We start from the raw sequence: 27844 nt of genomic DNA, 5'->3' as shown, positions 1-27844 counted from the left end.
CAGCACATTTCTTTCACACAGCTTTTCATAGTTATGAATATTAAAAATATAGTCTTGAACACAATACTACTGCATGGAAGAAAAGTAATAAGATGTAACCAGCACTACATCAGACTAAACATGACAAAATTAAACAATTCACACAAAAACTTTACTAATTACACATTTGTGTGTAATCAATGACCTTGATAGGACAAGAAAAAATACGAGGAAAAAAAGGGAGTTTTATTCTTATGAAGTATACATCAAATGGCTTTATAAAAACAAAAGAAATATTTGGATCTCTTCTAGCTCTGTCTTTGTTGCAAATACTTGTGCTACCAAAGCCCCAGCAATCACGTTCCTAGCTCAAACAGAAATATCGCAAGAAAAAATATCTTCAATTTATTTAACGTAGAGGAAAAACTATTAGGATTCCTTAAGTCTCATGTTCTCTTATAAATATAAAAATGAAAATTTACTAGATGTAATACTTGAAAATTGACTAGACTACAGTACATAGTTAGTCTTGCACATGCATAAAAATTTTAAGCAAATAGTCAAATATATACATAAAATATTCCTTCAACAGCATGACTTTATAACAAGCAATATCCTAATTAACTAGTCTACAGCTAAATAGTCCCCTACTCTGTGTTTCCTTTTGGTCTTCTGAAAAGAAAAGTATAGAATTAGAATATTGTCCTTTTAAAAATGTATGCTATTGTCATTAGTCACTTGTAATAAAGTTACCAAGACATACCACTAGCCTTCTGTCCGGCATTTGTGTAACTACAGTATTATCACTAAACCAATGTTTTATTAAAGTAGAATAGTTTGACAAACATATGTGAATTAAAATTATCATAGACAAAATTCAAAAGTTCTATGAAAAAGTGACCCTTCTGAGATGGAAACTAGACACTAAAACTAAGAACTCTGAAGTAATAATGCAGGTCCTGAGGTTTCTGTACATTTGAGGGTGACATTACTCATTGATATGAACACCGGATTGGGTTCTCAAGGGTGAACAACTGTTCCTCTTTAGACATTAAGTCATACAAGGCAAGTTTCAATCCCTCATTACAGAAGTATTTGGGATGATTTTTTATTAAAACCCTAAACTACAGAACTAACATTTCTCAACTTGTCATAGCAGCTGTAGCTTTGACTGCATTTCCTTCAATGCCTACAAGGGGAGGAATCCAGCATTATTTCTAGTCTTTTGCCATATATATATTCATAATATAATTTATGAAGTAAAAATTTTAATTTGTTGTCCAGGGGGGTATAGTATTTTTGGATTATAATTTTGATGGGTTTTATGGCATTTCTAGAACCACAGAAAATAAATTTCTGTAGTACATCAAATTATTTTATTGGGTGGTCCCATCTGTGATGCTGTAGGTAAAAATTTTAAAGGGTGATCCTATTACACACAATAATGCTCCTATGAAAACAGCAGCACTATTAAGTAAGGAATATTGTTATGTTGGGTAATATGGCTGCATATGACACCTAATGAAGATCTGGACCCATCAGTGTACCTTTTTTGTGTACACTTTTGTCATTCATGTTCTACTGCATGTTGTTTATGATGTATACAGTAAAACCTCGCTTTAACGGACCTGGAACCAACGGACATTGTATTTAACATACAAAATCCAGCCAAGACTAGTGACTGCTGTTGTTTATGTTTACTCGCGCTCTAACCTCAGCATTGGTGTGAAATTGGAACATACCATCTATTTCTGTGTACAAGACAACCTTTAGATAAGACGAAGTCAAACTTATACACTGCAAATTTTCATGAGTTTATCTCATATCTGCAGTATAAGACGACTGTTAAATTACAAAACCATCTGTGTACAGGCTAGGTTTTGCAACAACAGGTATCTTTTGAAATACTGGTTATGTAATGATGATGTTATTACAAATGCTGTTTTCCTTACTATATCCAGAGAAATTCAAAATAACGAATAACAAAGACAATTCTATATCATGTTTTTTCTACGCACATCTCTGAAAAGGGAAACCACTGTTTTGTTTAAGTTTCATCGCCAATCACAAATCCCTAACAATACGATAATGTACGATAATTACCGTACACAACTATCGTTCGTATGACTGAATTGTTCTACACAGTTATTTACCACCAAAATGATAATGAATTTTTAATGAAAAATTAACATTGTTATCCTAAATGATATTACTACCGTAATTACACTGCCATTAAAATTTCTGAAAGGTTACTGAAAGATAAAGATTGCTGTGAGCGCAACCAAAACTCAATGTTTACATTTTGTCAGTTGGCCTAGCATAGATAAAAGTTGATTTCACTGATATGGAATTATTCCTCGAATAGGCTACTTATTAGGAAGATATGCCAATACAGTAATATATAGTGTAAAAATGGTTTTATTACGTTTACATTTCATCGCCAACCACAAACAACAGTAAGACAATGTATGATCATTTTTGTTCGTATGACTGAATTGTTCTAAAATCTAAACAGTTATTTACCATCAAAATGATAATGAACTTTTAATTATACATGAATATTATGTTACCCTAAATGTTATTACTAACGAAATTACACTGTCATTAAAATTTCTGAAAGGTTACCGAAATATAAAGGTTGCTGTGGGAGCAACCATAACTCGATACTTAGGCTACATTTTGTCCGCTGGCCTCGCACAGATAAAAGTTGATTTCATTGATATGGAATTATTCCTCGAATAGGCTATTTATTACAAAGATATGCCAATAATATATAGGGTAAAAAGGGTTTTATTACCTTTATTAACAGTTTATTTCATAATATGAATCTTTTCATGTATGTTGGTGGTTATCACACCTAGGCTGAGGCTAGCCTACTGATAAAAAAAAAAAATAAAAAACTTTAATGGACAATAGGCTTTAACAGATGACCTCCTCCCCCCAGTCTGTTAAAGCAAGGTTTCACATAAATACTGTACTTGTATTTCAAGTATGTATAAGTTTGGCTCTTATGATTACATTATTTTAACATGTATGATTTAGAAAATGGTGCTGGATGTTTGACGATTTCAATGTAACTGTTCTCTTTCCCTAGAGAAGATATGTTATAATTTGCAATGGCATAATCCAATTCTTCCAGAATGAATTCCCTATTGTCAAAGATGTAACATCCCAATAACAATCAAACACCTTGATTGACTGTCCCAGATGGCAGCATGAAAGAAATACTTTACAAAATAAATCAATAAAAGATATTCTAGCTGAAGGTAATAACTTTTCAATTAAAAATATAATTCTCTTCTCAAAAAAAATTAAATTAGTAAAAAAAAAAAAAATAAATAAAACTCCCCTTTTTTTATATTTAATCCTCCCTTTTTCCAGCCTGAGAAGAACCTAAAAGGATTTGGAGGTCTGGTTAAACAAATCACTTATGACTAACTTACTGTACTCTGCTGAAAATTTACTGGTTTGATTCAGTTATTTCTTATTTTATGAACATTTTCATCTACGGTCTTATTGCAGCTTACATTTGCAATATTTTCTCCTTATATATCTAGTTGCTTATTTGTTGGGGGTCACGGAGAAATGTTGGTGATATCCAATACAAACTGTCTTGACTATATTCTACCTTGATAACTTTTCTCAACTGAGCATTGGTTTTAGAGTATTAATTTCTATTCATCAAGTAATCATTTCTATGAAGTTTCCTTATAAAAGCTGTGACTTACTGTTGACCCTTTTGTTTAGATTATCAAATCTTCTAACTGAATGCTTTTGTTATATTAATTCTGAATGAGTATCAGCCCAAGGTATATATGTTTGTTAGGGTATGGTATAAAATGGGGTATGGGTTTATTTTCAGCAATTTTGATACAACATAATTTCTTGTTCTTACCATTGCTATTGGTATTTTACTGCAGCTTAAAATAAACAAAAACCATTGACAGGAAATAACACTGCCCCAATTCTTTATGCTTTAAATGTGAAGTATTCCTTGTCATTATTATTTCTTTCACATACCCATTGTACTAACTATTAAACTTTACCAATGCAGTACACTTTCATGTGACCTGATTCCATCATTTCTTTCAGGGAACATTAGGACATTGGAAGATATTGAAGCCTGAATACAGCATATGCAGTTTTCAAGGACTTGTCTTGAATATGGTTAGAATCCTTGTTGCTTTCTATGTAAGGCCCAACAATCCCTCTACTGGCTCCTAGGCCTTGCAACAAAACCTTTAATTTCTTATGCTAAGTAATAGTTGATTTTTCTTGGTAATTTTGTGATAAAAAATTTATCCAATGAACCTGTCAAATATTTGAGAATTTCTTGCATTCTTTAGTTCACCCTGTGTGAATTACAACCAGGTTACTGGTGCGTAATGAAATTGCATAAACTTTACTAAAAGCAAATTTAATAAATTTAAATTATACTTTTAGCGAATGAAGGATAATCCTTTTAATTTTCAACATACCCGAAACAGGACAAATAATTAAATATATACCTTTAATCACTCTTGACAGCATCTGCAGCAACTTTAGTGGCAGTATCAGCTAGCTCATTAACTTTGTCAGCTACCTTGCCCATGACAGTGTCAATCTCTTTTTGATGTTTAATGAAGGCTGGACGGATGATGCGGTTGTAGATCACGTCAGAACCATTCCATGACATGGGAAGGAAGCACCAGACGAGGAACATGCACTGTTAACAAGATGAGATTTTTTAGTATCTGATGACTTGAGTGTCAGCAGAGCCTACAGCCAAATTTAATTTAAGGTTGCTAAAAATTTGACTATATACTGTATATATATGCAGCTCAATCCAATGAATAACATATCCACAGAACTTTCAAGTTGATCATTCCCTTTCTTTCAAAAGCGTGTTCTGGAGTTTACCTTGGCCAACCAATAGAAGGGGAACCATGAGAGCAGGAGATCAGAGAAGAACTCACAGACAGAGAAGAGGGCAAATACTACCCAGTAAGTGAGCCATTTGGTGTCATCTTCTTTTCTTGGGGATTCAAGGGCCTGTTTAAAAGGAGATAAAATCTATGAATTACAAGGCAAAAAGTCCAGTAAGTAGTAAAGAATTACTACAAAATTGCAAAAGACAAGAACATCAATGACCAATTTTCTAGAGTAACTGTAAAGATGAAAACAATATTACCCATATGCTTTTTCATTCAAGAACATGACAGAAAATAAGTTTATATACCTAACACATTCTTCAGGCAAGGCAACTGTAATATGGAGAAGCAAATGTGCAATTGCCATGAATGGTTGTAAGAGATCCAGAAAAAATGACAAAAGACAAAAATTTCAAATTTGATAAACCTGTAGTTTCAATGTAAACATAACTCATTACTGTCGTAGTATGAATATTGACAATAGTCCTACAGATTTTTAATAAATATTAAGCCCACTGCAATTTGTACACATGGGGACACCACCAACAGTGTGCTTTGTGTGACACTGCTTTAGTAAAGCCTCCCCTTGCATTTCTTTCCATCTTACATCATACCAATTTCATCTCACTTCAGCCTATTTGCAGTCCAACTTCAGGTTACAATTTTCACCTTTCATTAAACCTCTAATATCTGGGCATGTGGATAAGAATAATCAGAAATTTCCAATAGCTGCAAGAATTTTAAACAGCGAAGTGGTCAGCCACAGAAATTGCACACCATTCGCTAAACCCACTTACATATCCAGAACTGGCACTTCATCACAATTTTGCAACTAACTTAGCCACCACTTATCAGATGCTTTGGGGGTCTGGCCTTTTGACGAGTAATAAGACCTTATTGTATACCTATACTTGAATATTTTCAAGATATCCCAACACCTGCAAGAAAATCCACATACTCTCTTGCCTACAGTGAACTACAGTCTATATTTAGGAAAATCAATTTATAACAATGACCCATGATAGCATCACATAAAAAGTCAGCATACCGAAAAAATCATAAATGTTCAGTATAAAGTACATGTTCAACTTGAGCATCACTCCATACAGTACATATCACCCACATGGATTTTTTTTACTTCATTTACCCTTTCCAAGCATACACTGCACCTGGCTGAAGAAGAATGTTTCCTCAGCTGTGGGTATAATTGATATGGTACAAGATGTAGTCAATCTGAGCTGTCAAAGCCAGAACCAATGCAAAAGACTGCTTGGAAAAATCAAACATAACTTTTTTTTATTAATTGAGGGGTGGGGGTATCCTATCGTTTATGCGGATTGCTGCTAAGTGCTAAGAAAGATCAAACTAACATTACAGGATATGATGCTTTCTGACATCTACTTACCATGTGTTAACCTAAGACCTTTCCACTTAGGTTAGACAAAGATAATAGTTTAACTCCAACATGTGATTTTTTTAAATCATTCTTGTACAGGTTGACCATCACTAATCCGGCCATCAGTAGTCCGGAACAATCAGTAATCCGGCACAAATTTTGGCTAGAGTAATTTCTCATGTTTCTGCACTAATTTTCAAATTTCCCGGGTCGCTGTGCTAACTCGCTTTCCGGCCGCTTCGATTTGGTGGCGCAGTGTGCTGCATCAACAAACTGGTAGCCTAGCCTACATTATACTGAACTCTATTCACATATTAACAGTATTATACAAACATCAACATAACGAATGTGCATCTTTTTCATGGATCTTTTAAAAAGTTATGCTTTACTACATTGTTTCCAACTGCGTATATTCTCATATTGCTTTTGTATTATAAATTGCAATCATTGTTTTGTTTTGGGAATAGATATCGCCACATTTAACCAAGTTCAAAGCGCTTTTCTTGCTTCTAGTTAGCGTAAATGAATATGGATAGTTTATTTATTTGGGACAAGGATATTTTTCGTTATACGAAGTGTTTTTAAGTCGAAATATAACAAATAGGTCTCGTTGTGAAATTAATTTAGCTATTTTTTCGTTAATTTATGACGTTTGCGGGAATCACGGCTGGCCGTTTTGGGGCGTGTGTGTGTGTGTGTTTTTTTTTTTAGTAAAAAAAAATCAAGATTTCGTTCACTATTTTCTCTTGATTTCATCATAATACGAGCTATACGTATTTATCTTTTATCGGCGTGAAAACAGTAGTAATTTGTATTCTTTCATGCCGAGTAGTTTTGATTAAAATACTTTCTCTCCAGTTTTATTTACGGTCGAGTTTCATCCATGTTGCCGATGCACGATAATTTATAGTCATTAGCAGCTTGAATATTGTTTTCTCAGCTTCACCTACAACTTGCAGCTTAAAATTACTGTAGCAGTATATTTCCCTGCTGATCTTTTCTCCAAAGCGAACAAGGGTATAGTGTAAAAAATATTTCAGTCCTATTGTACAGTACTTAACGTCATTTGTAACATAACTACAGTAATTGTGTATTACCGTACGATGGTTGAAATACAAGCACAGCAGTTGTTATCCGATACGAAATCATACGATTATTAGCAAAACAACAGTTTCCCGTTCGGTTGTTTATGACTGTACACATTTACGCAATACTTTTATCATTCTCTTTTACTTTTTTAACTAGCAGATGGAATAAAGAGATGGAGGAAAAGAAGTTGGTCTCTCTCGCTGCCTGCGCCTGCGCGAAATCTAAAAATATTTCCTAAATATTTTCGTATCGTTATTAATTGCTAACCCCACCGTAAACTCGAAATATCGTAAGTCGAATTATCGTAACTCGAGCACTACCTGTATTTGATAACTGTCTTTTCTTTAGTAACCAACTTGTACTGATTTATGGGATATTTTAATTCTAGGATGAGGTGCTTAGCTCCTGGGTTTTGTGTAGGTTATTCTAGCCTAATAAATGGCTAATCCAGCAAAAGGGCTAATCCGGAACCCTCTAGGTCCCAATGATGCCGGATTAGTGATGGTCAACCTGTATTACACACATATATTATATATATGACTAATACTGTATTGAATTTCATACAGACATTCATTAGGAGCCAAATTAACTAAAATCATTTGATGACAATGAGTAACAAATGGAATAAAAAATAAAAGTAAAAGATGATCTGATAATAGTGTAGGCCAACAAACTACCATTCTAATTCTCTTGGTAAAATGATCTGAGTACTATTTTCAAGCTTTAGCTTCGCAATGCTGTTTATGAATCAATAAAACAAAACCAACTTAAATATACTAATTTCTATCTCTCAGCATAAAAAAAGTTCAAAGTGAACTAACCTTGATGCTGCAGTAGGCTGGGTAGATAAATCCAATGCAGTTGCAGATCAGCTGAGCACCATACCCAAAAACAAGATACAAGCTAAGCAGAACAACACCACCTGAAATATCCATGAAATGAATTAAAATAAAGATTATTTAATTAAATACACATACCACAAAGATAATTACTTACAAGAACTGAGTGTACTTTGGCGGAAAACTGAGATACAAAACACTCAAATCATAGTGCTGGTCCCAATACAGCAGGTTTCCAGGTATTGTATATATTGTGCCTTTAAACAATATACCTCATACCAGAATATGTAATACTGTATAGACTATTTAAACATCACCCACACCTCATCTTGGCCCTCTCATTTTGATGATATAATTCTGAAAGAGCACTGGCGAGTTCAATAACATTCTGAAGTTTTCTATCTCTCTCTCTCCTGAAGTACTATTCATAAAAAATAAACAAAAAACAAATTTACTGCATCACATACAAGTCACCCACTTCAAGCAGCAGGCAAGGACTTGAAAAAACAACTACTCTACAATACTGCAAACAGATTTGTCACTGGAGTATACCAAGATCACATTATAAATGAAGATAATGAGAGATTTGGTGTCCAGAGGCTAACGAAAGGTAACACAAAACCTGAGATTGTCGAGCCATCTGTTAAAAGGAATATAGTAGTTATGGCGGACACTTTAGTTGTACTGTAGTATGAAGATCAACTTGAAATTCAAGGTGGTTATGAAGAAGACACAAGTGAAGACCAGAGGGGAAGGAGGCAAGATGTAACAGTAGAGAGAGAACTCAAGTTTAAATCGACAAAAAACTGACATAGGTTTATGTTAGTACGAGACCTAGCCCACAATAGGTCTGCTGGCTGCCTACATTTTGCACAAGCCGTTATTTCTTGAAAAAATCAATTCCATGTCAAACCTGGATTACCTAGATCCCAGATTAATGAGGTTTGATCAAAAAGGTACACAGTACTGTGATTCTAACTTTGCAAATGACATTTTCCTAATTCAATGGATGCTCCTTATAATTATCTAATGAATGAATTCTAATGTGGTCTATGACTTCCTGGCCACCCGAAGTTCATATTCTAAACTTCAAGTTCAAATTGGGTGTGCACACATTTTGCAACCATCTCGAAAAATCAGTCCTACTATCTCAAAATTACTGTACAACCTGTAGTGATGTAAGGTACAATCTAGTGAAAATTACATTATTCTTGTTCCAACACCAACCATCTCCTCACCATATTTCCAAAAAGGTAGATATTCCTCTTGAAACACTTTAGAAAGCCTTGTATCCTCTGAAATGTCCTTCACAAACCAACGCAAATAATCCTCAAACTCCATACTTTCTCCTGATTTCTTATCTTTCCGTTTCTGAGACATTTTAGATGCAATCGGCAGATTTCTCACACGGCCACCGGCATGAACACCCTGGACAACTGGCTGACTAACGCTGAATAACAATGCTGGCTTTCATCACAGATAAGATAAATTACACCATCATATTAAGTGATAACTAAATATTGACCAAGGACTAAAATGTTAGCCTACACAATATATATGTACTGTACAGCAGATATATCAATTTTTCAGTGTTTAATACATTGTTAACATTACATAACCTATTAGGGTTAGCACAATATTCAAACACTCATTAAATGCCAATGCCATTATTAGCAACCTTTTAATCATCCTTGAAAATAATCTGCCTTCTGATAACCAGATAAAAATGTGAAAAACTTTAACCTCGAGATCAAAGTACAATTATAAGAGATAATCATATCTTTTAATCTCCAGAAAGTAGAAGGGAATATTTTTGTAACCTTTCACTGCCTCTAAGACTAAACTTAAGTTAAACTATTTGTTGACCCTTGCTGGCACATAAAACAATCTTCCTAAGTACTGTACTGCCCAATGACAGAAGGAGCTATTCATTATCAGAACTTTGACCATTTGTTTACAACACCTAAAGACTCCTTCGTTCAATTTCAGTGTTACGGCGCTTGGCCAACGATGCTGTCAATCAGATTTTCGGCGTCAGTCTCCGGTTAATGGCACCGTTAAGTGGAGATTTCGATGCCAATCTCCAGTTAACAGCGCCGTTAAGTGGGGATTTCAGCACTGGTCTGCAGTTAACGGTGTTGATATCCAGTTAACAGTGAGCAGTGCTCGGCCAGGAACAGAACTCCTGCAGTTAACTGGGGACAACTGCCTGTATTACTACATTCTAAAACTAGACTTTCACTTTAAACATCAAAAGTTTACAATTCCACTATTGCCCCAACCCCCAAAAAGGAAAGGATAGACACTACCGTACACTAAACTCTAACATTTTCATTCTGAAAAGAAACAGTATTAAGTCTAAAATAAAAATTTTTGAACCTATGTTTCTTTAGGCTACTAAACCCTGCCTGTGGGTTATTAATAATGATATAAACACAATTAAATACTCCACTTTGAAGGCATAAACAACTTTTCTTATGGCACTATGTGATTTAATTTTTGAAGCTAAATGCCTTTTAGGTATTTATTTTCACTCCAGTGTTTGAGACTCAATTCTTTTGTTTTACCATTTTAACTTTTAACTTTAACTGAAAAATTACACAGTTTATACTAACCCGTTTATTAAAGTTTGGCTTCATTAACAAATTTTCCTTATCTTTATATCTCGGTTATCTTTGGTAAACTTTTTACATTGCCATTTTCAAAATCTAAAACACCTTTTGATATAAATGTATTTTTTGAGGTAAGCAAATATTACCCAAAATTGGTCCCACTCACCCAGGATACAGAATGCCATTATCCAGTCTACTCATTAACCCTTAGGGGATGGAATAATTAAGGGATTTTGACAAAGGAAAAATCTATTTCTGGAGAGGGGACCGTGTCACCTGGTGAAAAAGTCCATTCAGCACTTATTTCTAGGTAATTCCGTTGCTAGATACCAGAGAAAGCTAAATGAAATGCTGGAGTTACTACCCCAAGAGCGAGCTCCATTAGATGGAGTCGTGTATGGAAATGGGTGAACTACAAAAACACGGAACCTTATCCTATAGAGATCCCAAAGTCAAAAGTCCCACAGAGAGGTGCCGTTACAAACCCATGCACCACTCACGGACAGTACACAAATCACCGCTAGCCGCATTCCATGAAAGCAACACCCCACCAGAATGATGTTTACTATGGGGGGGAGACAACACATGACAGAGGTGGGTCACCAGGTGACACGGTCCCCTCTCCAGAAATAGATTTTTCCTTTGTCAAAATCCCTTTTCTGGATCGGGTCCCGTGTCAGCCGGTGAAAAATTAGCAGAGAAATAAATATCATTCTTAAACTGTAAGAGATAACAAAATGTAAGGGGAACAGAAGACCAAAGGTCCACCGAAAATTTTAATTGCTAGCAATAATAACATGTACAAATGTAACTGATGGGAGCTTAAAATTAACATGACAATATAAAAAATATACTTAAACAAAATAACTATACAAAATTGAAAACATTATAACATAAATGTGTCATTAAAAATAAATATACAGATAACACGGTCAGGTGATAAAGTCAAGGCACGCCTGACTGAAATGACTGTAAGGGGATAACTGAGGCAGTGGAGAAAGAATTGACTAGGAATCAGAAAGGGTACTAGAGGGAGGGACAACGTTCCCTGCCGCGACTGCTGAGAATTTAAGAGCTTCTAAGGATTTCAAACAGTGACGTTTGAAAACCAAGGGTGACTTCCAACCAGTGTACTTGGTAAGATCCGCGAAATTCATGTAATGGAAGTAGTTAATGGAGGTGGCCACAGCTCTAATATCATGAACTCTTGGGACTGAGTCAGGATTAGCCTGCTTGATGAAGTAAAGGATTTGCTGTCTAATAGCAGACATAGAGATATTAACCCCCCCTTCCCTGATAAAGAGAGGCCCAGATGAGATGTGAGAGGACCTGTCTAAATAAGACCTCAATGTATGAACTGGACATAGGGGAAGGGAAAACATAAGATGAAAAGACCCCAGCCAAAACTTAAGGAGAGCGCCATATTGGAAAAAACTTACACAAAACACAATGATGGTCATGCGAACGAATACGAATGATCGACCCCCCCCCTTTTTTCAAAGAAAAAAGGGGGGGGGGGGCAATAGCCTAACGCCCCAGAAAAGGTAGGATGGAAAAACTAAAGCTAACAACCAACCCATGATAAATGGATAAATAACTAAAAAACCAATATAAGAGGAGGACCATACCCAACCCGATGTGGACGTGAAGGGAAATGGCCATTTCTAACAAAAGAAATATCCATAATAATCAACATATATATCAAATGCATCCGAACACAAGGGCAAAAGATTAAACAAATAATCTTAACAGTACCAATGAAAATAAAATTCCCAGAAGCTAAGAGAAGTACCAATGAAAATAAAATTCCCAGAAGCTAAGAGAAGTGAAGGGCAAAAATAAACGACAGCCTTCACTCTCGAAGCAAAGGGACACAAAAAGTTAATCAATCAAAATCACTAATTAGGCGTCACGAATAGGAAATATATCCTAAACATGAAGAGGAACAGTGAAAAAGATCGAAAAACAAGGCGACCCAAGACCACGAACCTCGCATGGAGGTCACGTGAGGCCACGAGAGGAGATCGAGACGGGCGTTATAAATCCCCTTAATTACTAGACTAAAGGGAAATAAGGAGCCTCAATCGCCTCAAATAAAAACTTAACACTGGTACTCAACTTTGATGAAGAAAGACCTTGCGAGGATGCCATAATGATGAAAATAAGCACAAAATAAAAGGCACAACGAAAACACGTGTGACCGTAGGTGCTTGCTGAAATGGAATGTGGCTAGCGGTGATTTGTGTACTGTCCGCGAGTGGTGCATGGGTTTGTAACGGCACCTCTCTGTGGGACTTTTGACTTTGGGATCTCTATAGGATAAGGTTCGTGTTTTTGTAGTTCACCCTTTTCCATACACGACTCCATCTAATGGAGCTCGCTCTGGGGGTAGTAACTCCAGCATTTCATTTAGCTTTCTGGTATCTAGCAACGGAATTACCTAGAAATAAGTGCTGAATGGACTTTTTCACCGGCTGACACGGGACCCGATCCAGAAATATATCATGCACACCCCCAGACTCGGCAAACTTTAAAGTTGGCTAATTTAAGAAACAAAAAAACATCAATGGAATGCGGAAGATATGCAAATGCACATGGTGTACGAAAAAAAATGTAAAAATTTTCCCTACCTTCCACAAGAAATTGAAAGTGACTATTTACAACCCATGTGGGGCCTCTTTTACAAAACACTCGTAAATTTTACCAAGTTATACAGTACTGTACATGGTTTTTCTAATAATTTATTTAATTTTGTAAAATTATAATTACAGCTCACACAATACCATAACACGTAAAAACTAAAATCAGTAACAAATTCTGAGTGTATTTGTTGCAAAATATTTATGTAAATTTACTGAGTCGGCAGATGTAGTAACTTTTTTGGAGGTACAGTTTTTTTTTTTTTTTAAATATTTCTTTGCAAGATTACAATTCTAACTGACTTCATATCATAATACATAAGAACTAAAACCAACAGCAATCTCTGGGTATATTTATGAGCAAATAAATAAAAGGTATATTTATGAACAAATAAATAAAAAGATGCCATGGGAGAGAGAGCAGCAAGACATCCCCCATCAAGTCAACAGCAATACTGATCTTCCTGAGATGCCCACTGACTGAGCTGAGCCGAGTCTAAAATTGTCACCAGTCATTTATGGGCCACTGAAGCGATGGAAACTCTTTCCCACTCAATACAGCCAAATCGTACGGCAGGTAATATTAATACTCGTATAGAGGAATCCCGTCCATTACCCAAAACCTGTTACAGGCACTCAAATGAGGATTCCCATCCATTAAGGGTTAAGGCCCATCATTTGAATACTACAGCAGGGCATTTTTATGAAACATTGAGAGCTCAACAACTTTAGCATCACTTTACAAATATTAAACTAAAGTATGAAACAAACAACCTCAACGCTGACTTCATTCCAACATTTCGACAATATTTCATTATGCACTTAAAACACTCCCCCTGGATTTGCACCACAAGGACACACTATATAGACAGGAACAATGTACACTGAGAAATTACAATTAACTAACACAAGAACGGAAACCTCTTGACACTAATAACTGTTTACTTCAACATCTTAATGCCAACCTTATCCAAGAACCTTTTCCTCTATGTTTGCACCCTAGAGACATACTGTGTAAACACAGGAGTATACTACAAAATTACCATACAAATAATTGTTTCACAAAATTACTGCTACTAACAATGGGCTAATGTCCAATCAGGAGTGAGAAATCACTAGCTGTGGAAAGTTGACTGTAAGTTACAGATATGCTAAATAGGTTAGTTTCTCCTGCATGTGACCACTCTAGTAGTATCCACTACAGGCAGTCCCCGGTTATCGGCGATCCAGTTTTACAGTGCTTGTCTAGCGACAACGATACCTGGATTTTTGGCACCCATATGAGCTGATCCCCGGTTATCAGCACCAATATCTGGGGATCGGCACTATTATTGCCAATTTTCAGTTATCGTCACACTCCCAGGAAAGGAACCCCTGCCGATAACTGGGGACTGCCTCTATTGTATATCTGAATCTCACAAAGGTTCAAAAGGTTCTGCATAATCACTGCTTCTCCCTGCCCAACTGAACAGATTTTTAAGGGTATTCCCATGCAGTTTCTGTGAATACTTTGGAGCAGACATAATCGGGTCTGCAAGTCCTTTTACTTTCAAGACAGATCAATATTCTTACTAGTCAGTGAAAGGCATTTTATCTCCATGACATACTACTACATCTGAGGTACAAGATAATTCAAAATGACTGCCCAATAGCTGGTCATCCTAATAATTTCTGCCAACAACTCGCACAAGGCACTAACATGCCTGGAGGAAGTGAATGCTCAGAGGCTATCTTTAGTGTAAAATATAGTACAAATGACAAAGTAATCCTTGAAGTCTTAATGCAAGAGACAGCTCCCAGAAGATCAAGAATCAAGGGCATAGAACACTAGCTGGACCAGATGAGAAATCTGGCAAAAAAGTGCAATACAAAAAGGAGCAAAGATAATTTATTTATGTCTATCCTGGTTAAAATACAAATCTGATGCAAAAGTTTTAGGGCTGATGATAGTAACTAGGCATACAAACAACCTGCATTTCTCAATGGTACCATAGGCTGCTCATGCTAGGACAGGCTGCCAATTGACTACGGGAACTTTCTGCATACAAATGTACTAAGACAAAACCCTAAAATCTTTCCACTGTCTACCTGGGATGGTCATACCTCAGCTGCATGTCACTTTTATCTTCAAAATAAACTAATTGTACAATGGAATGAAAAATATATCTCGGATGTGTTGAATTTAAGAGATAAAAGCTTTTACAGTGTTTTGGTAAGGCATTATAATGAAAATAATGTTACATTAGCTTGTCAAACAATGCAACCACAATTCCCTCCCCACCCCCACACAAAATAAAAAGTTGCAATGACTAAAGCAAATGCTATGATTTTCCTCAAGAATTTGAAAGGAAGATATCCTTTACATCTTTTTTTCCCACATAGGTGTCCTCTCAGACTATCTACCTTTCAAGCATCCTTCAGATCTAAGGGCAATACATACTATTCCCTTTTCTACAAGGATCTCCCCTCAGACTCCATCTTTGCCTTGAAAGGAACCTTAATACCTCAGGACACTATGAAATCCTTTACCCACATGGGTCTCTTTAGTCCATCCTTACCATGAAAGCATCCTCCCAAAAATTTGAGATGGGTGGGGGTGGGGTGTTGTTTTTGATCAATTACTAGTCTTTTTGCTCTGTCACCCTGTGCACTAAAACTTTACACAAACTTGTCCTGGGCAAGTGAATTTTACAAACTATGCTCATGCTGTAATAAGGAGAAACTAAATAAAGAATGACTAAACAAAATCTACATTTGACTCAACAGTATAAATACCAAAGAGGATGTTAAAAGTATTGTACATTTCACACTATGGGAAGCAATTACTTGAAAGCTTAAGAGCAAACTGCTTTTACATAATTACATCACTTATGCACTAAGAGTTACACATCCATTCTTAACTGTCAATACACAATACACAAGACACAAGAGAGAGAGAGAGAGAGAGAGAGAGAGAGAGAGAGAGAGAGAGAGAGAGAGAGAGAGAGAGAGAGAGAGAGAGAGAGAGAGAGAGAGAGAGAGAGATTTAAATTTTCTTGCCAAATGCTACAAAGCTAAGCTATGGAGTAAAATCTTGCAGTTCTGTGTGTCGGTTGTTAAAATCGATAAAATTTTGCTACACTATCACCCTACTTAATCCAAAACTAAAATTCAAGAATTAAACCATGTTTCACATACGCAAAAATACTAAATCTTTGTTGTACACCATATCCCCTAAAAATAAACAGGAAACATCTCTCAAATCTTGGCACCGTTTCCCATGCCAAGACTTCTAAAATTACTTGCCACTAGCAGGCAATACCTTCAACAGCCTTCAACTACCAGATAAACGTATCATTTTAAGAATGACAGCTCTACTGGCATAACTCACCAGATATGAGAGAGAGAGAGAGAGAGAGAGAGAGAGAGAGAGAGAGAGAGAGAGAGAGAGAGAGAGAGAGAGAGAGAGAGAGAGAAAACTGCAGAAAAATATTTTTCTTGTCAATTTCTTTCCTATATTTATGGCTACTGTTTAAATTTCTTTTGTACAATTATTTTTTTTTTATCTATTATGTCCGTATTTGCAAGTGCTGTATACCTTACCCCTATATGCTGTCAGCTTATCCTTCTACCAAAGTTTTTTCTATAAGTTTTCAACTTACTGTTAAAGGTAGGGTTAAGTGCAACAATATTATCTATTAGTAATAATGTTTCAATAATAAAAACACAGTACAATGTACTGAGATATATACATGAGAACTGATTTTATGAGCTTGGTAATTTTATGAATATCAAGTCACACTACCTTATCTGCTGGCTTTGATAAGAATACCAAAACCAAAAGATAAAAGTTAGTCACAAGATACTATGAAATTTAAATCAACTGTAAGGAATGAGGTCTTACTGTGAGCACAGTTCTGTTAATCCAACCAGATTCAAGTGCATTGATGAAATGAAGTCTGGCAACCTAATACCACCCACCCCCCCTTAATTAAAAATAAAATGGAGGGGGAGGAAGAATGGTAAGTCTTAAACATGAAGAAATGACAGACATGCATCTCAAAGGAAGGGTGGTTTTTGGTTATGGAACACAAGCAGCAGGAAAAAAATTCCAAGTTTGAAGGCATAAAGAAAGTCAGGAGGTAGTTTTGGGATGAGGTTGCAGAAAAAAAAAAAAAAAAACTCAATGACTCTAGGATATTACATCCAATTTTCCTATAGAGCATTGCAGTACACCATAATTCACCATGGCTATCTTGTGCAATTTCATGAATTCAAAGCCACTACATAATACTTCATATTCCTGTCTTGAAATTAACTGTTCCATATACCCAAAAAGATGAATACAAGGAAATAGTGAATAAATTTTTTTCAGCCCTTTGGACATCATTTAATAAAATAAGAATACTATTCATATGCTATTAGTCAAAAAGTCAATCTGGTTCTGATGCAATACAAAAGTCTACAATCTATTTAAAAAGTGGACTCAGTGTCAGTGTTCCGACAACTGAACTGTAAAAACATTAGAAATGAAGCATAAAGATATAATGAACCTAGCTAGTTTGTTAAAGAGAAAGAGAGTACTACAGTAAAATCAGGAAAAAGAAAAAATGCTTTTAGGCAACTTTCTTCTCAGAGTCAGGATGACTTGCACACTACTTACAAAAGCTGTCTATCCATGACTAGACAGGCTTAGTATGTATCAGGCACAATTAACCAAACCCTGTTACATATAGGCTCACAACGAGAGAGAGAGAGAGAGAGAGAGAGAGAGAGAGAGAGAGAGAGAGAGAGAGAGAGAGAGAGAAAAACCTCCTTTATAAGTTTTTTAGTGGTGATACTCTAACTTATATTTCAATCATTATTACTGTACATAAAATGAGCCTGCAACTGAATGTTCAGCCTATATCAATAGCATGCCAGAGAGAGAGAGAGAGAGAGAGAGAGAGAGAGAGAGAGAGAGAGAGAGAGAGAGAGAGAGAGAGAGAGAGAGAGAGAGAGAGAGAGAGAGAGAGAGAGAGTGTGTGTGTCTTCCATGATATGAGGAAGGCTTAGTGGACATCATTAAGGAAAGTTCACCGTCATATAGATAAGGCTCTACATGTTTTAGAGAAAAACTGCTAGTATTTACCGATGCTCAAACCTTTCCTTGACAGTAATATACAGTACTAAGCCCAAGAAGATTAAAATGAAGGCTCTTGCATACTCATCTTACAATATTAACACCAAAGGACTTCACTACAAAAAGTTACAATAAAAATAAAGAAATATTACAAAAAGTTACTAAAACCTAAAGAATTATTACTCAAGACTTCTATCATTAAAAAATATTGTTCATTAAAATGGTTTCTACTTCAGTTATAATGAATGAAAGTGACTGTTATTCAACAAATCTAATTAGTAAACTAATCCCTATAATACTAAAAAATATAGCTAAGAAATGCACCTAGTTCATGTAGTCTACACATGAGGTATCAGTATGTTTTTATAAATTCCTTATCACGAGACCCTCGATGACAGATGAAAAGTTTTCAAAAAAACGAACAGATAAGATCGCATAGATACCAGTTAATCAAAAGGTCGCTCTACTTTGAAAGTGATGCCAAGCCATTCATGAAGTTCACAGTGAACCTGGCATGTATCATCAATTGAATGATATCATTTGCCAAGCTCAGTAGCTGGGACACTAAAACCAGCACTGTCAGCTATTGTGCCCTACCGAATTAGTGTCAAAATCAGTCAAATAATAAGTACAGTACATAAAATCCTATTATCAAGGTCTAAGAGAAGAGATTCTGCATTAATAATTCTAATATACTAAGGACAGTCCTAGGTTCAAGAAGAAATACATGCACAGTATCCTTATCTTATCAATTCAGTCACTAAAACTGCCTAATTCATACCTAATATACATGGTGAATACAGTACTTTACATTTACAGATGCTTTTCATTAAAGGAGTAACCATAAAATGACATTTCTATAATAAAATAGTTTTATATAAACTAACCCAGTACTTACTTAACTAAGAGAAGCTCTTGACTAAGTATTTACTGGGTAAGTTACTTATATAACACGACATTTCATGTACGATGGGGGAACAAATTTCCAGGTTTCAAAAGGCTCAGTATTAGGGACAACAGATAAGCTTACCATTGACGCCAGAAAGCTCTAAATTTAGAGCTAGCGACTCTAACCACCGCCACAAGGGAAGGATAAGGTGCTTGATGACTCCCATTTCTTTGGAAGGTTTAAAGCAAATTATAATAGCGTCTTGATGAAAGTAGTTTCTGATGTGATTAAACTACTGACCACACAAAACGCTACTCTACACTAATGGTCAAACAACTAGGCAGTTGACAAGAGTACAAAACACCTCCAAGACCATTAACATTAACAGGACCGAATACCAAGGTCTTGTATTTTTACATTAATATGTTCCAAAACTGCTTCTTAGTTACTTTTTTTTTTCCACAACGTATGTTCAAGTTACAGTACAGCCATTCTATCACTACTAGAAAATGCTTCATATGCCTTCATACCAATTTGGGGCAGGTGCTTAGAAAGTACTGAACTGTGTAAATAGGACCCAAAGGGGACGACATTTGTACAACTATGATAGCTACCATGTAAAACCAATATAGGTTCATATCTTTTGAAAGGCTCATTTACCAGAATTATACTGTCCAAGAATAAACAAATACTATAATGTAAAGTATGGGTACTGTCTTCATGTTTAAGGAATCGCACAAAATATTTAAGACACTGCAACCAACTATAACAGCAGAAACTTAATGCAAACATCTAATTTAGAATCAGTGCTATAATTAATGTGGACTTGACAAAAAGAACTTGTACGACAACACAGCAAATTACCGTGATAGATTGCCAAAGACAAAACAAGTCAGCTGGCCACACAAATCTGAGGAAAACCAGCTGCACGTCCTGGTGAGGTTTCCAATGTAATATCACTGATTCATTTAACTATTAATCCCCTAACAAAACAGCCTAACCACATAATTATTATGAATGTGTACTACATACAGAAGCTCACAAATGCATTGAGAATATTCAAAGAAAATGACTTAACTGAAACTGAACAAAAAAAATTTTTTTTTTTTTTCTATCAAATATTAAAACATTCTTACAATCTTTTTTTTTTTAATCAGATCAGGAGGACAATGCCAAACAAGAATTCAGACTACACTTTAGAGGTATTAAAGACAATGCTGACATATACTAGCAAGAAAAAAAAAAAAAAAATCTGATAATTCAAAGTACTACTTTACAATATTAAGAACAAAACAGTATCCTACCAAAACAATGGGTGTAAATTTCTGTTATTATATATGTTTGCAGTGGTACAAAATTACAGAATGGCTCATCTTGTCAGACATTTCCAAGGTCAGTATCAGTTGGCATATGCAGTATTCTACTTGGCTTGTAGAAAAAAAAAAATTACAGTCCTTATCAAATAGGCAATTGTAAAAACTTCACCACCAACCACAATGTTCAATTATAAGACACTGTTGCAACTGATAGAATTTCCTCAATACCCACAAGTAAACTAAACAGAGTAATGTCGAAACCAATGGCCCTAGTACACTCGGCCTTGACAGAAATACTCTCAAGAAAGTTCGCAACGCCAGAGGACATTCCTTTGAAATTCCAAACTGCCCAGGTAAAATTCACTATCTATTAGATGCCCAAACCTATCTGGGATACTTGCCAGGTATTCTCATCTACGAGAACCAACAAAATGACCCAATGTACCTAAGGTACCAAAACGAAGATGACTAACTCTTAAATCCTACATCTCAAACCTCTAGCATCAAAGCATCTGTAGTTAATTTTTCAAGCTCCACACTTTTGTTGAAATACTGCCAAATCTCTCAAATAATCAAAAGAAGATAAGAATTCTAACCTGCACAAAAAGTTACGATAAAAAGAGCAAAGATGCTTAAAAAACTAGATACAGTACACTGGGTTCAGTTTGGCAGCCACTAAGCAAGCACAAAACCATTGTACAGTACAGAGTAATGGAACTTTTTTCCTAATAGTATCAGGAGCCAGCAAAATTTAGTAGCAACCCACTCAATAAATTGTGTAACTGTTTACCATAAAAGATATTTGAGCCTTAAATCATAAGTTATCCAAATATCTGATGCTCCAATTTGCTATATGATGTGTGCACACGTACAGGAGAAATATTGAATAAAATTTCAAATGAACACCAATATATAAAATGAAAATTTAAAATCTCTACTAACTTCCAGATTTGTAGATCCATGATTGTTGATAACCCTCAAACTAAATTAATCAATCACTATGGTAAAGGATGGAAAAAAAAAAAAAAAAAAAATTCAGGTTTGCTAATAAAAATAGAATTGCAGGTGATGCTTCATGCAAAAGAAGGCAACTCCTTAAGGCAGATGCTGTAAGATCTGCATAAGATTGCTTGGCTGGATGTAAGACATCCATGTAAAAACCAATACTGTAACTGTCAACCTGAGTTTATTAATGATGAAAGCTCAATATTTCAATGCATAGCACTGATGAAATATACTCAAAACTACGTTCATGTGAAGTTCTTCAAATTTAATGTCATTGTATGGTTTTGGGCATATTTTATTATGCTGTCAGTGCTATCCATTTTTCCTCATCATTCATACCTACGTTTTCCCTGTGGTCTCGTGGTCCCTCTGAACCAAAGATCTGAGGGGTTTCTAGCTCCCAACACTGAAGATTTGTGGGAGGTTTCCTACATAACGTCATACTGTAACCAGACTATGCAAACCTAAATTTACCAATTCCAAGACAGTAATACAGTGCTTTGCTAAATCAATTTCTTACTGATACCAGACTAAATAATACCAATGGACACGATGAGGTTGCTGTTGAAAGTTTTATGGGGTGGGGTGTGTGTGAATTCGTGCATTTACCAACAAACGTATGGAGACTCACTTTCTCATGTACACATGGCATTTTGAACAGGTCAACTTCTTGAACAGTCCTTCCCAATTCTTAGACAGATACATCAAAAGAGTGCAAGCAGCAAAGGGCTGTGTGTTCCTAGGACCTCAGAACAAAGGTTTCTAATAAATGATAAGACACCATACTCCTCCTGATGAACCAAAGCCTTCAATTACCCAACGGTATGTACTGTAAGGGATACTGTATGCTATGGGTATGCAAAACTAAGGGGGTCAGGGAGAGCCCCCGCAGGGATATGATCCAGTCACCTATATTATGTTAGACTAGCATGCAACTCTGTAATTACATTACTGCATTCCCTGGCTAGGGTTTTGAACCTCAGCAAGGAAATGGGGGGGAATGTCCTTTCAAGAGTCACGTCCATATCATACTACGTTAGACTAGGATATATCACCCTATATGTATATAAAGCTACAATTTTTGGCTGTAGGTAAAAGGACCCAGGGGGAGGGGCAAAGAACGCTACCAGGTAGAAACCTACATCTTACGTTCAATTAGGATTTACCATTGTAATTAACAAGGTCTCTATCTCATCTTTCATTTCATATTTCTCCTTGCATATACATGTACACTAAAAGTACTTTTAGATGTCTCTCTCCACTTTCCTCAAATTTCATCCACATCTGTTCTATTGGAACGGATTTTGGTTTTAGCCTGTCATGTCAATCATAGGCTTGAACATTCACAACTTGGCAACGGCAGGCATATGAATTTTCATTTTAATTCATGTTGTACTCTGGAGTTGCAAATGATGCCAACATTTATCTGGTAGCAAATCAGTAGTGTAAGAGATATTGGACCCTCAAGTAATACAATATTGTTTTAGGAAATTATTTTTTCTGGATAGGGATAAAACAAAATGAGTGAAATACAAATACTGTACAAGGCTGCATTCTACCCTAACTAACCTAACCTAGGATGCCGGACACTTATTTGGATAGTTATGTCATCTGTCAAGTTAATTTTGACACTCAATGTGACTTGTGGCATGTAAGTAAAGTGAGTTCATTATGTTTGTTACATAAAATGTACTGCAATGACAAACATCCTCTGCATTCTTCTTTACTTGACCTGGCTGTTCTTGCTCACAACAGTGGGCAGGTTGGTGCTGCAGTGTGTTGTTTTATATCATCAGGTTTAGTACTACTCAGTTTGCAAGGCATTTTAACTTGGCTACAACCAAAATGTGGAATAGTTTGCCTTATGTCTTCTGATCCCCAAATATTTAACTGAAGAGAAAATTCATTCTAGCTCTCTTGATGTCTCCTGAATTTCAGATATAATATCTCTTTTCCTTTTCCCTCATTTTTATCTACTTATCCCTTAATCCTTTAACATGTCTCTTTCTCTGGATGAAAATATGCCAGACATCCTTACCCACAATGCTCTGGGACAAAAATCTGTTTATGTACACCACTCACTGAACAGTGAAACAAGAACTTTGTACAAGTCTGCACTGGTAAGAAATATTCACAAATACTGGATAATAGTAAATTAACAACATTTTTTGTATGCTTTTGTATTAAGCCTATTTGCCTTTGAACACTCAAGAACAATGTATATATATATATATATATATATATATATATATATATATATATATATATATATACATACATATATATATATATATATATATATATATATATATATATATATATATATATATATATATATATATATATATAAAAACACACACACACACACAGTAGGCCCAACTAGCTTGGAAGTCACACTTTTGAACATTGAATTTGTTCTGACTGCAAATCCATTCAAGTTTTAACACTGCTCATAGTTTTAAACCAGAAACCCAGATTAAAGTTTCCCACCTACAGCAGTGTAGTAGTTATATTAAAACAAGGCATGCTAGGGGGATGCCACTTAAGGACGATGGCAGTATTATGCATTTGCAACTTCAGTAATGGACCCAATATTTTCTTACTCATTTTTTAACTTATCACCTAATGTTATACATGGTTGTAATTGCCTTGTGTCACAGATTAATAATCAAAAATAAAATATAAAATACTTCTAAAAACTTATACTTAAAAAGAATATTTTTTGGAAAGAAAACATTTATTCAAAAGCCACTTTTTAGTTTTGGAATGCTTCATGCAGTATTTTCTGAGAAAATTTCAAATTTTTTCATGGCAATCTTACTCCCTAACTATTCAAGAAACATCTATAAAAAGTACAAAAAATATACAAGTTATTCACTGGTTGAAAGGGTGTACTATATATGTAAGTGTATGTTAACTATCCTAGGCACACTAACTTTGAAACCAATATTTCTGTCGTCACTGTCATTGTAATTATATCTCGATATCACTATTTGATGAAAATGAATAAGCATCATCATCAATAGCCATTATCTCCAAAATTCACAAAATAAACAAAGATTTATAAAAATCTTCGACTGTTGCTCAACGTCAGGATACAAAAGCCTCACTGGTCCTGCCCCCGGGCTGACGGAAGGTTTACAATTTTGCTATTTTTATACCTATGTTTAAGAGAAATCTGGCATTTTTTATGTTAGGAGTGAGCTGAATGGCTGGCGAGACTGTTGACGTCACTCAAGCAGAGCTATGGGGAGGAACTGAATTTACCGCGATATTTGAAAATAAAGCATAGATAATATTGACATCGTCCTTACGCAGCATATAAAGCGTCAATTTTAGCGACGCCCCGCACCTTGTGGGTTAAAAAAGGAGTGAAAAAAGTTACACCAGAAAAATCACAGGTGATTTGTACAGTAACAACAATTATTGGACTACACATTCCAGGTCTGAAGGCAAGTGGTTGGAAAAGCTCACTCAGTTTGGGAAGAGATTCATAAACACTGCCCAACAGTTGCACACACATTCACCTAAGTATAACGTCATTTAAGGGGAGGGTTCGGGATGATTACGCGCCACAGTATTATTTTCAGCTGTGCACCTGTTAGGCTATCACAACTTTAGGCCATAAGACAGAGCAGAAGCTCCCTGGGATGCCGTGTTTAGTACTGGCCCCTCAGAGATCAAAGTATTATATACACCCAATTCAGTCGTTTGCCAGTTTGGATGTTTATGGCCTAAATGACCAGGACTCTAAGGGGAGGGGTCCAGAGGGGTAGAGATTCCCCAGATATGATGAATCCCTGCTGAAATAGGCCTAACATGCTCAACTGCACTTTTTCCCCTTTCTAAAGCTGTGTTGGTCAGGTCTGGGTACAGTGCCCTGGGTTACGTTAAGATGTAGCCTAACACCCCCGGTAATGTCTCTTTCATCTGCAAAGATGTCGACAGTTCAGAGACTTAGCTTATGACCTAACCATACCTGCATACACACACAACCTAATTTCAGACGGTTTGCTGAGGGGCCTTTAATAGTGGGCACAAGTCTTCTGAGTAATCCTAAGGAAGAGCTCCGCATGAGGATACTGATCATTAATGAAATTTTTCGGCGATATACAGTAGACATAACAGGTGACGTAACTTGAGAAGTTTAGGCTACTGAACTACGGAGAGAAATTTACCATCTTTTGTATATGTCTTTACGAATAAAAGATCCACGTGACAGGCTGTATAGGCCCAGTTATTGTCGTAAAAACAAACAAAATATGGTAAATTCCTTTCATTTTGGTAAACTTATCTCGTTATCTCACTTGGATCGAATCTTATAGGCCTACCCCTTATCTGTGCGAAGCTCTTCCTTTGAGTCACCGTCACTTGCACTCCTACCCTAATGATAATAAATTAGACAAGCTATAAATGCATAACCCAGAAGATAGGCCGAGATACAGGAAACATCGGGTATATGGTTCAAAACTTTTTAAACTTTTGAAATGAATAAAATAGAATATATAATTTAGGCCAAAGGCAAGTGCCGGGTCCTATGAGGTCATTCAGTGCTGAAAGGGGAACTGACAGTCAATAAGGAGGTTTGAAAGGCGTTAACAGGAGGAGAGGAGAGCTTTGAAATGCTTATCTAAATTAGGTTCTCAGGCTACAAGTAGACCAAGGCTGATATAACCAATAAATGGCGTAATCGTCATGGAGCTCATGATAGGGCGGGGAGGGGGGGGGAAGGGGGAGGGGGGAGACCACAAATGCCACTGTCGCTAAGGGCAACTACGGTAGCCTTGGTTGAGGTTATAGGCTACATACTCTAGGAAGCGGGGTCGATGCCAACCGTAGCATGGGGCATAAAAACTTGGTTATTTAGAGGCCGTAAAAAGCCCCCATGGGCTAAAATACAATAGGCCTATTAGGCCCCAAGTCGTCTAAACTACGATACCAACATTACATAAGAGTATTAACAACGCAATACTTATCGCAGGACTAACTAATACCCTACCGGTAGCTATTCCCTTTGAAAATAACCATTGCCAAACGATCGGTCGAACTAAAACCGACCTAAATTCCGTCACATCACCCATACGCCCCTTTCAAAAAGGCTACAAGCGTAGTGGCAATCCAAAACTTATCGAAAGAAAATGAAAAAGAAAAGAAAAAAAAAGTCACCTAAACCGATGTATTCCCTCTTGACTTGTGTCTTCTCCTCGATCTGGGCCAAGATTTCCGTCAGCTTGTTCTTCTGGTAGAGGATTTTCACGGCCTGTTCTTTGTAGTATTCCAAGTTCGCAGCCATCGTGATCAATTCAGAAGTTCGACACCAGAAAAAGGTTCACATACACGGCTCCCCGACACGCGACAACCTCCTCCGTCAGCGACTTCTCTCAGAAAGACTCCGTTAACGAGGCTCCACCATCAGAGAAAACGGCCGATGCCGATAATAATGATTCAATGGACGTTTGTGCCCTTATTTGGCAGAGCTGGTTGATAAAGCGTGCCCGGTTCACGACAGGGATGGTGTCTTTATCGACGAATGCCGATTCATGCATGATTTGAATTATTGTTATTTATTTAATAGTTGTCTTAGTCATTGTCACATGGCTGGTCAAAGGGCGTAAGCGCGACCCGAAAGAAAACGGAACAAAGAGAAAGAAATAAAGACGAACCTCACGGCGCCATTATTTGAAAATGTTCACGAAGTAACAGTTTTATCAATAACCGTTTAAGTATTTTTTGCACAAAATAAAATTACTTTAAACCTACCAGTAAGCGACTTCTTTGTTCTCTTCCTCGACGACAGGATCCAAGCAAGGAAGTCTTGAACCATCCCGGTAATTCCTGCGAGAGAGAAAGCACTCTTCTGTTTCTTTGTTCTGGTCTTTTTCCTTAATTTTCCATCTGTAACCTCATTTGTTACAGTGCTTGTACCCGCAGCGTCCATAGCGGAGGACGACTTGTAGTTCAAAGTATGTCCGGAGATTCAAAATCCTTAAATACTTTTACCTGGCTCTGCGTCGTAGGACGGTAGGATTCTATTAACCTTACCGTCCGTCCGCTGTAAGGTTCTCGTCT

General features: G+C 36.2%; 1 protein-coding gene across 5 annotated transcripts; it reads right to left on the bottom strand.

Annotated features, from left to right (window-relative positions):
* Positions 1-210: 210 nt before the first annotated feature.
* Positions 211-27844, bottom strand: LOC136831255 (receptor expression-enhancing protein 5-like). Of its 5 annotated transcripts, none has more exons than XM_067091329.1 (6): positions 20947-21011; positions 19596-20124; positions 8196-8296; positions 4879-5010; positions 4488-4684; positions 211-651 (listed from the first exon to the last, which is right to left on the bottom strand). In XM_067091329.1, the coding sequence occupies exons 2-5, from the start codon at positions 19678-19680 to the stop codon at positions 4490-4492; spliced, it is 513 nt and encodes a 170-aa protein (XP_066947430.1). In that variant the 5' UTR covers positions 19681-20124; positions 20947-21011; the 3' UTR covers positions 211-651; positions 4488-4489. The 5 variants fall into 5 exon arrangements, with proteins under 5 accessions (XP_066947430.1, XP_066947431.1, XP_066947427.1 ...); XM_067091330.1 differs by having other exon boundaries at positions 19596-20016; XM_067091326.1 differs by lacking the exons at positions 19596-20124; positions 20947-21011 and adding an exon at positions 27536-27844.

The sequence above is a fragment of the Macrobrachium rosenbergii genome, chromosome 48 (assembly GCF_040412425.1).
Source record: "Macrobrachium rosenbergii isolate ZJJX-2024 chromosome 48, ASM4041242v1, whole genome shotgun sequence".
NCBI lineage: Eukaryota > Metazoa > Arthropoda > Malacostraca > Decapoda > Palaemonidae > Macrobrachium > Macrobrachium rosenbergii.
This window is presented reverse-complemented; position numbering and strand designations above follow the sequence as displayed.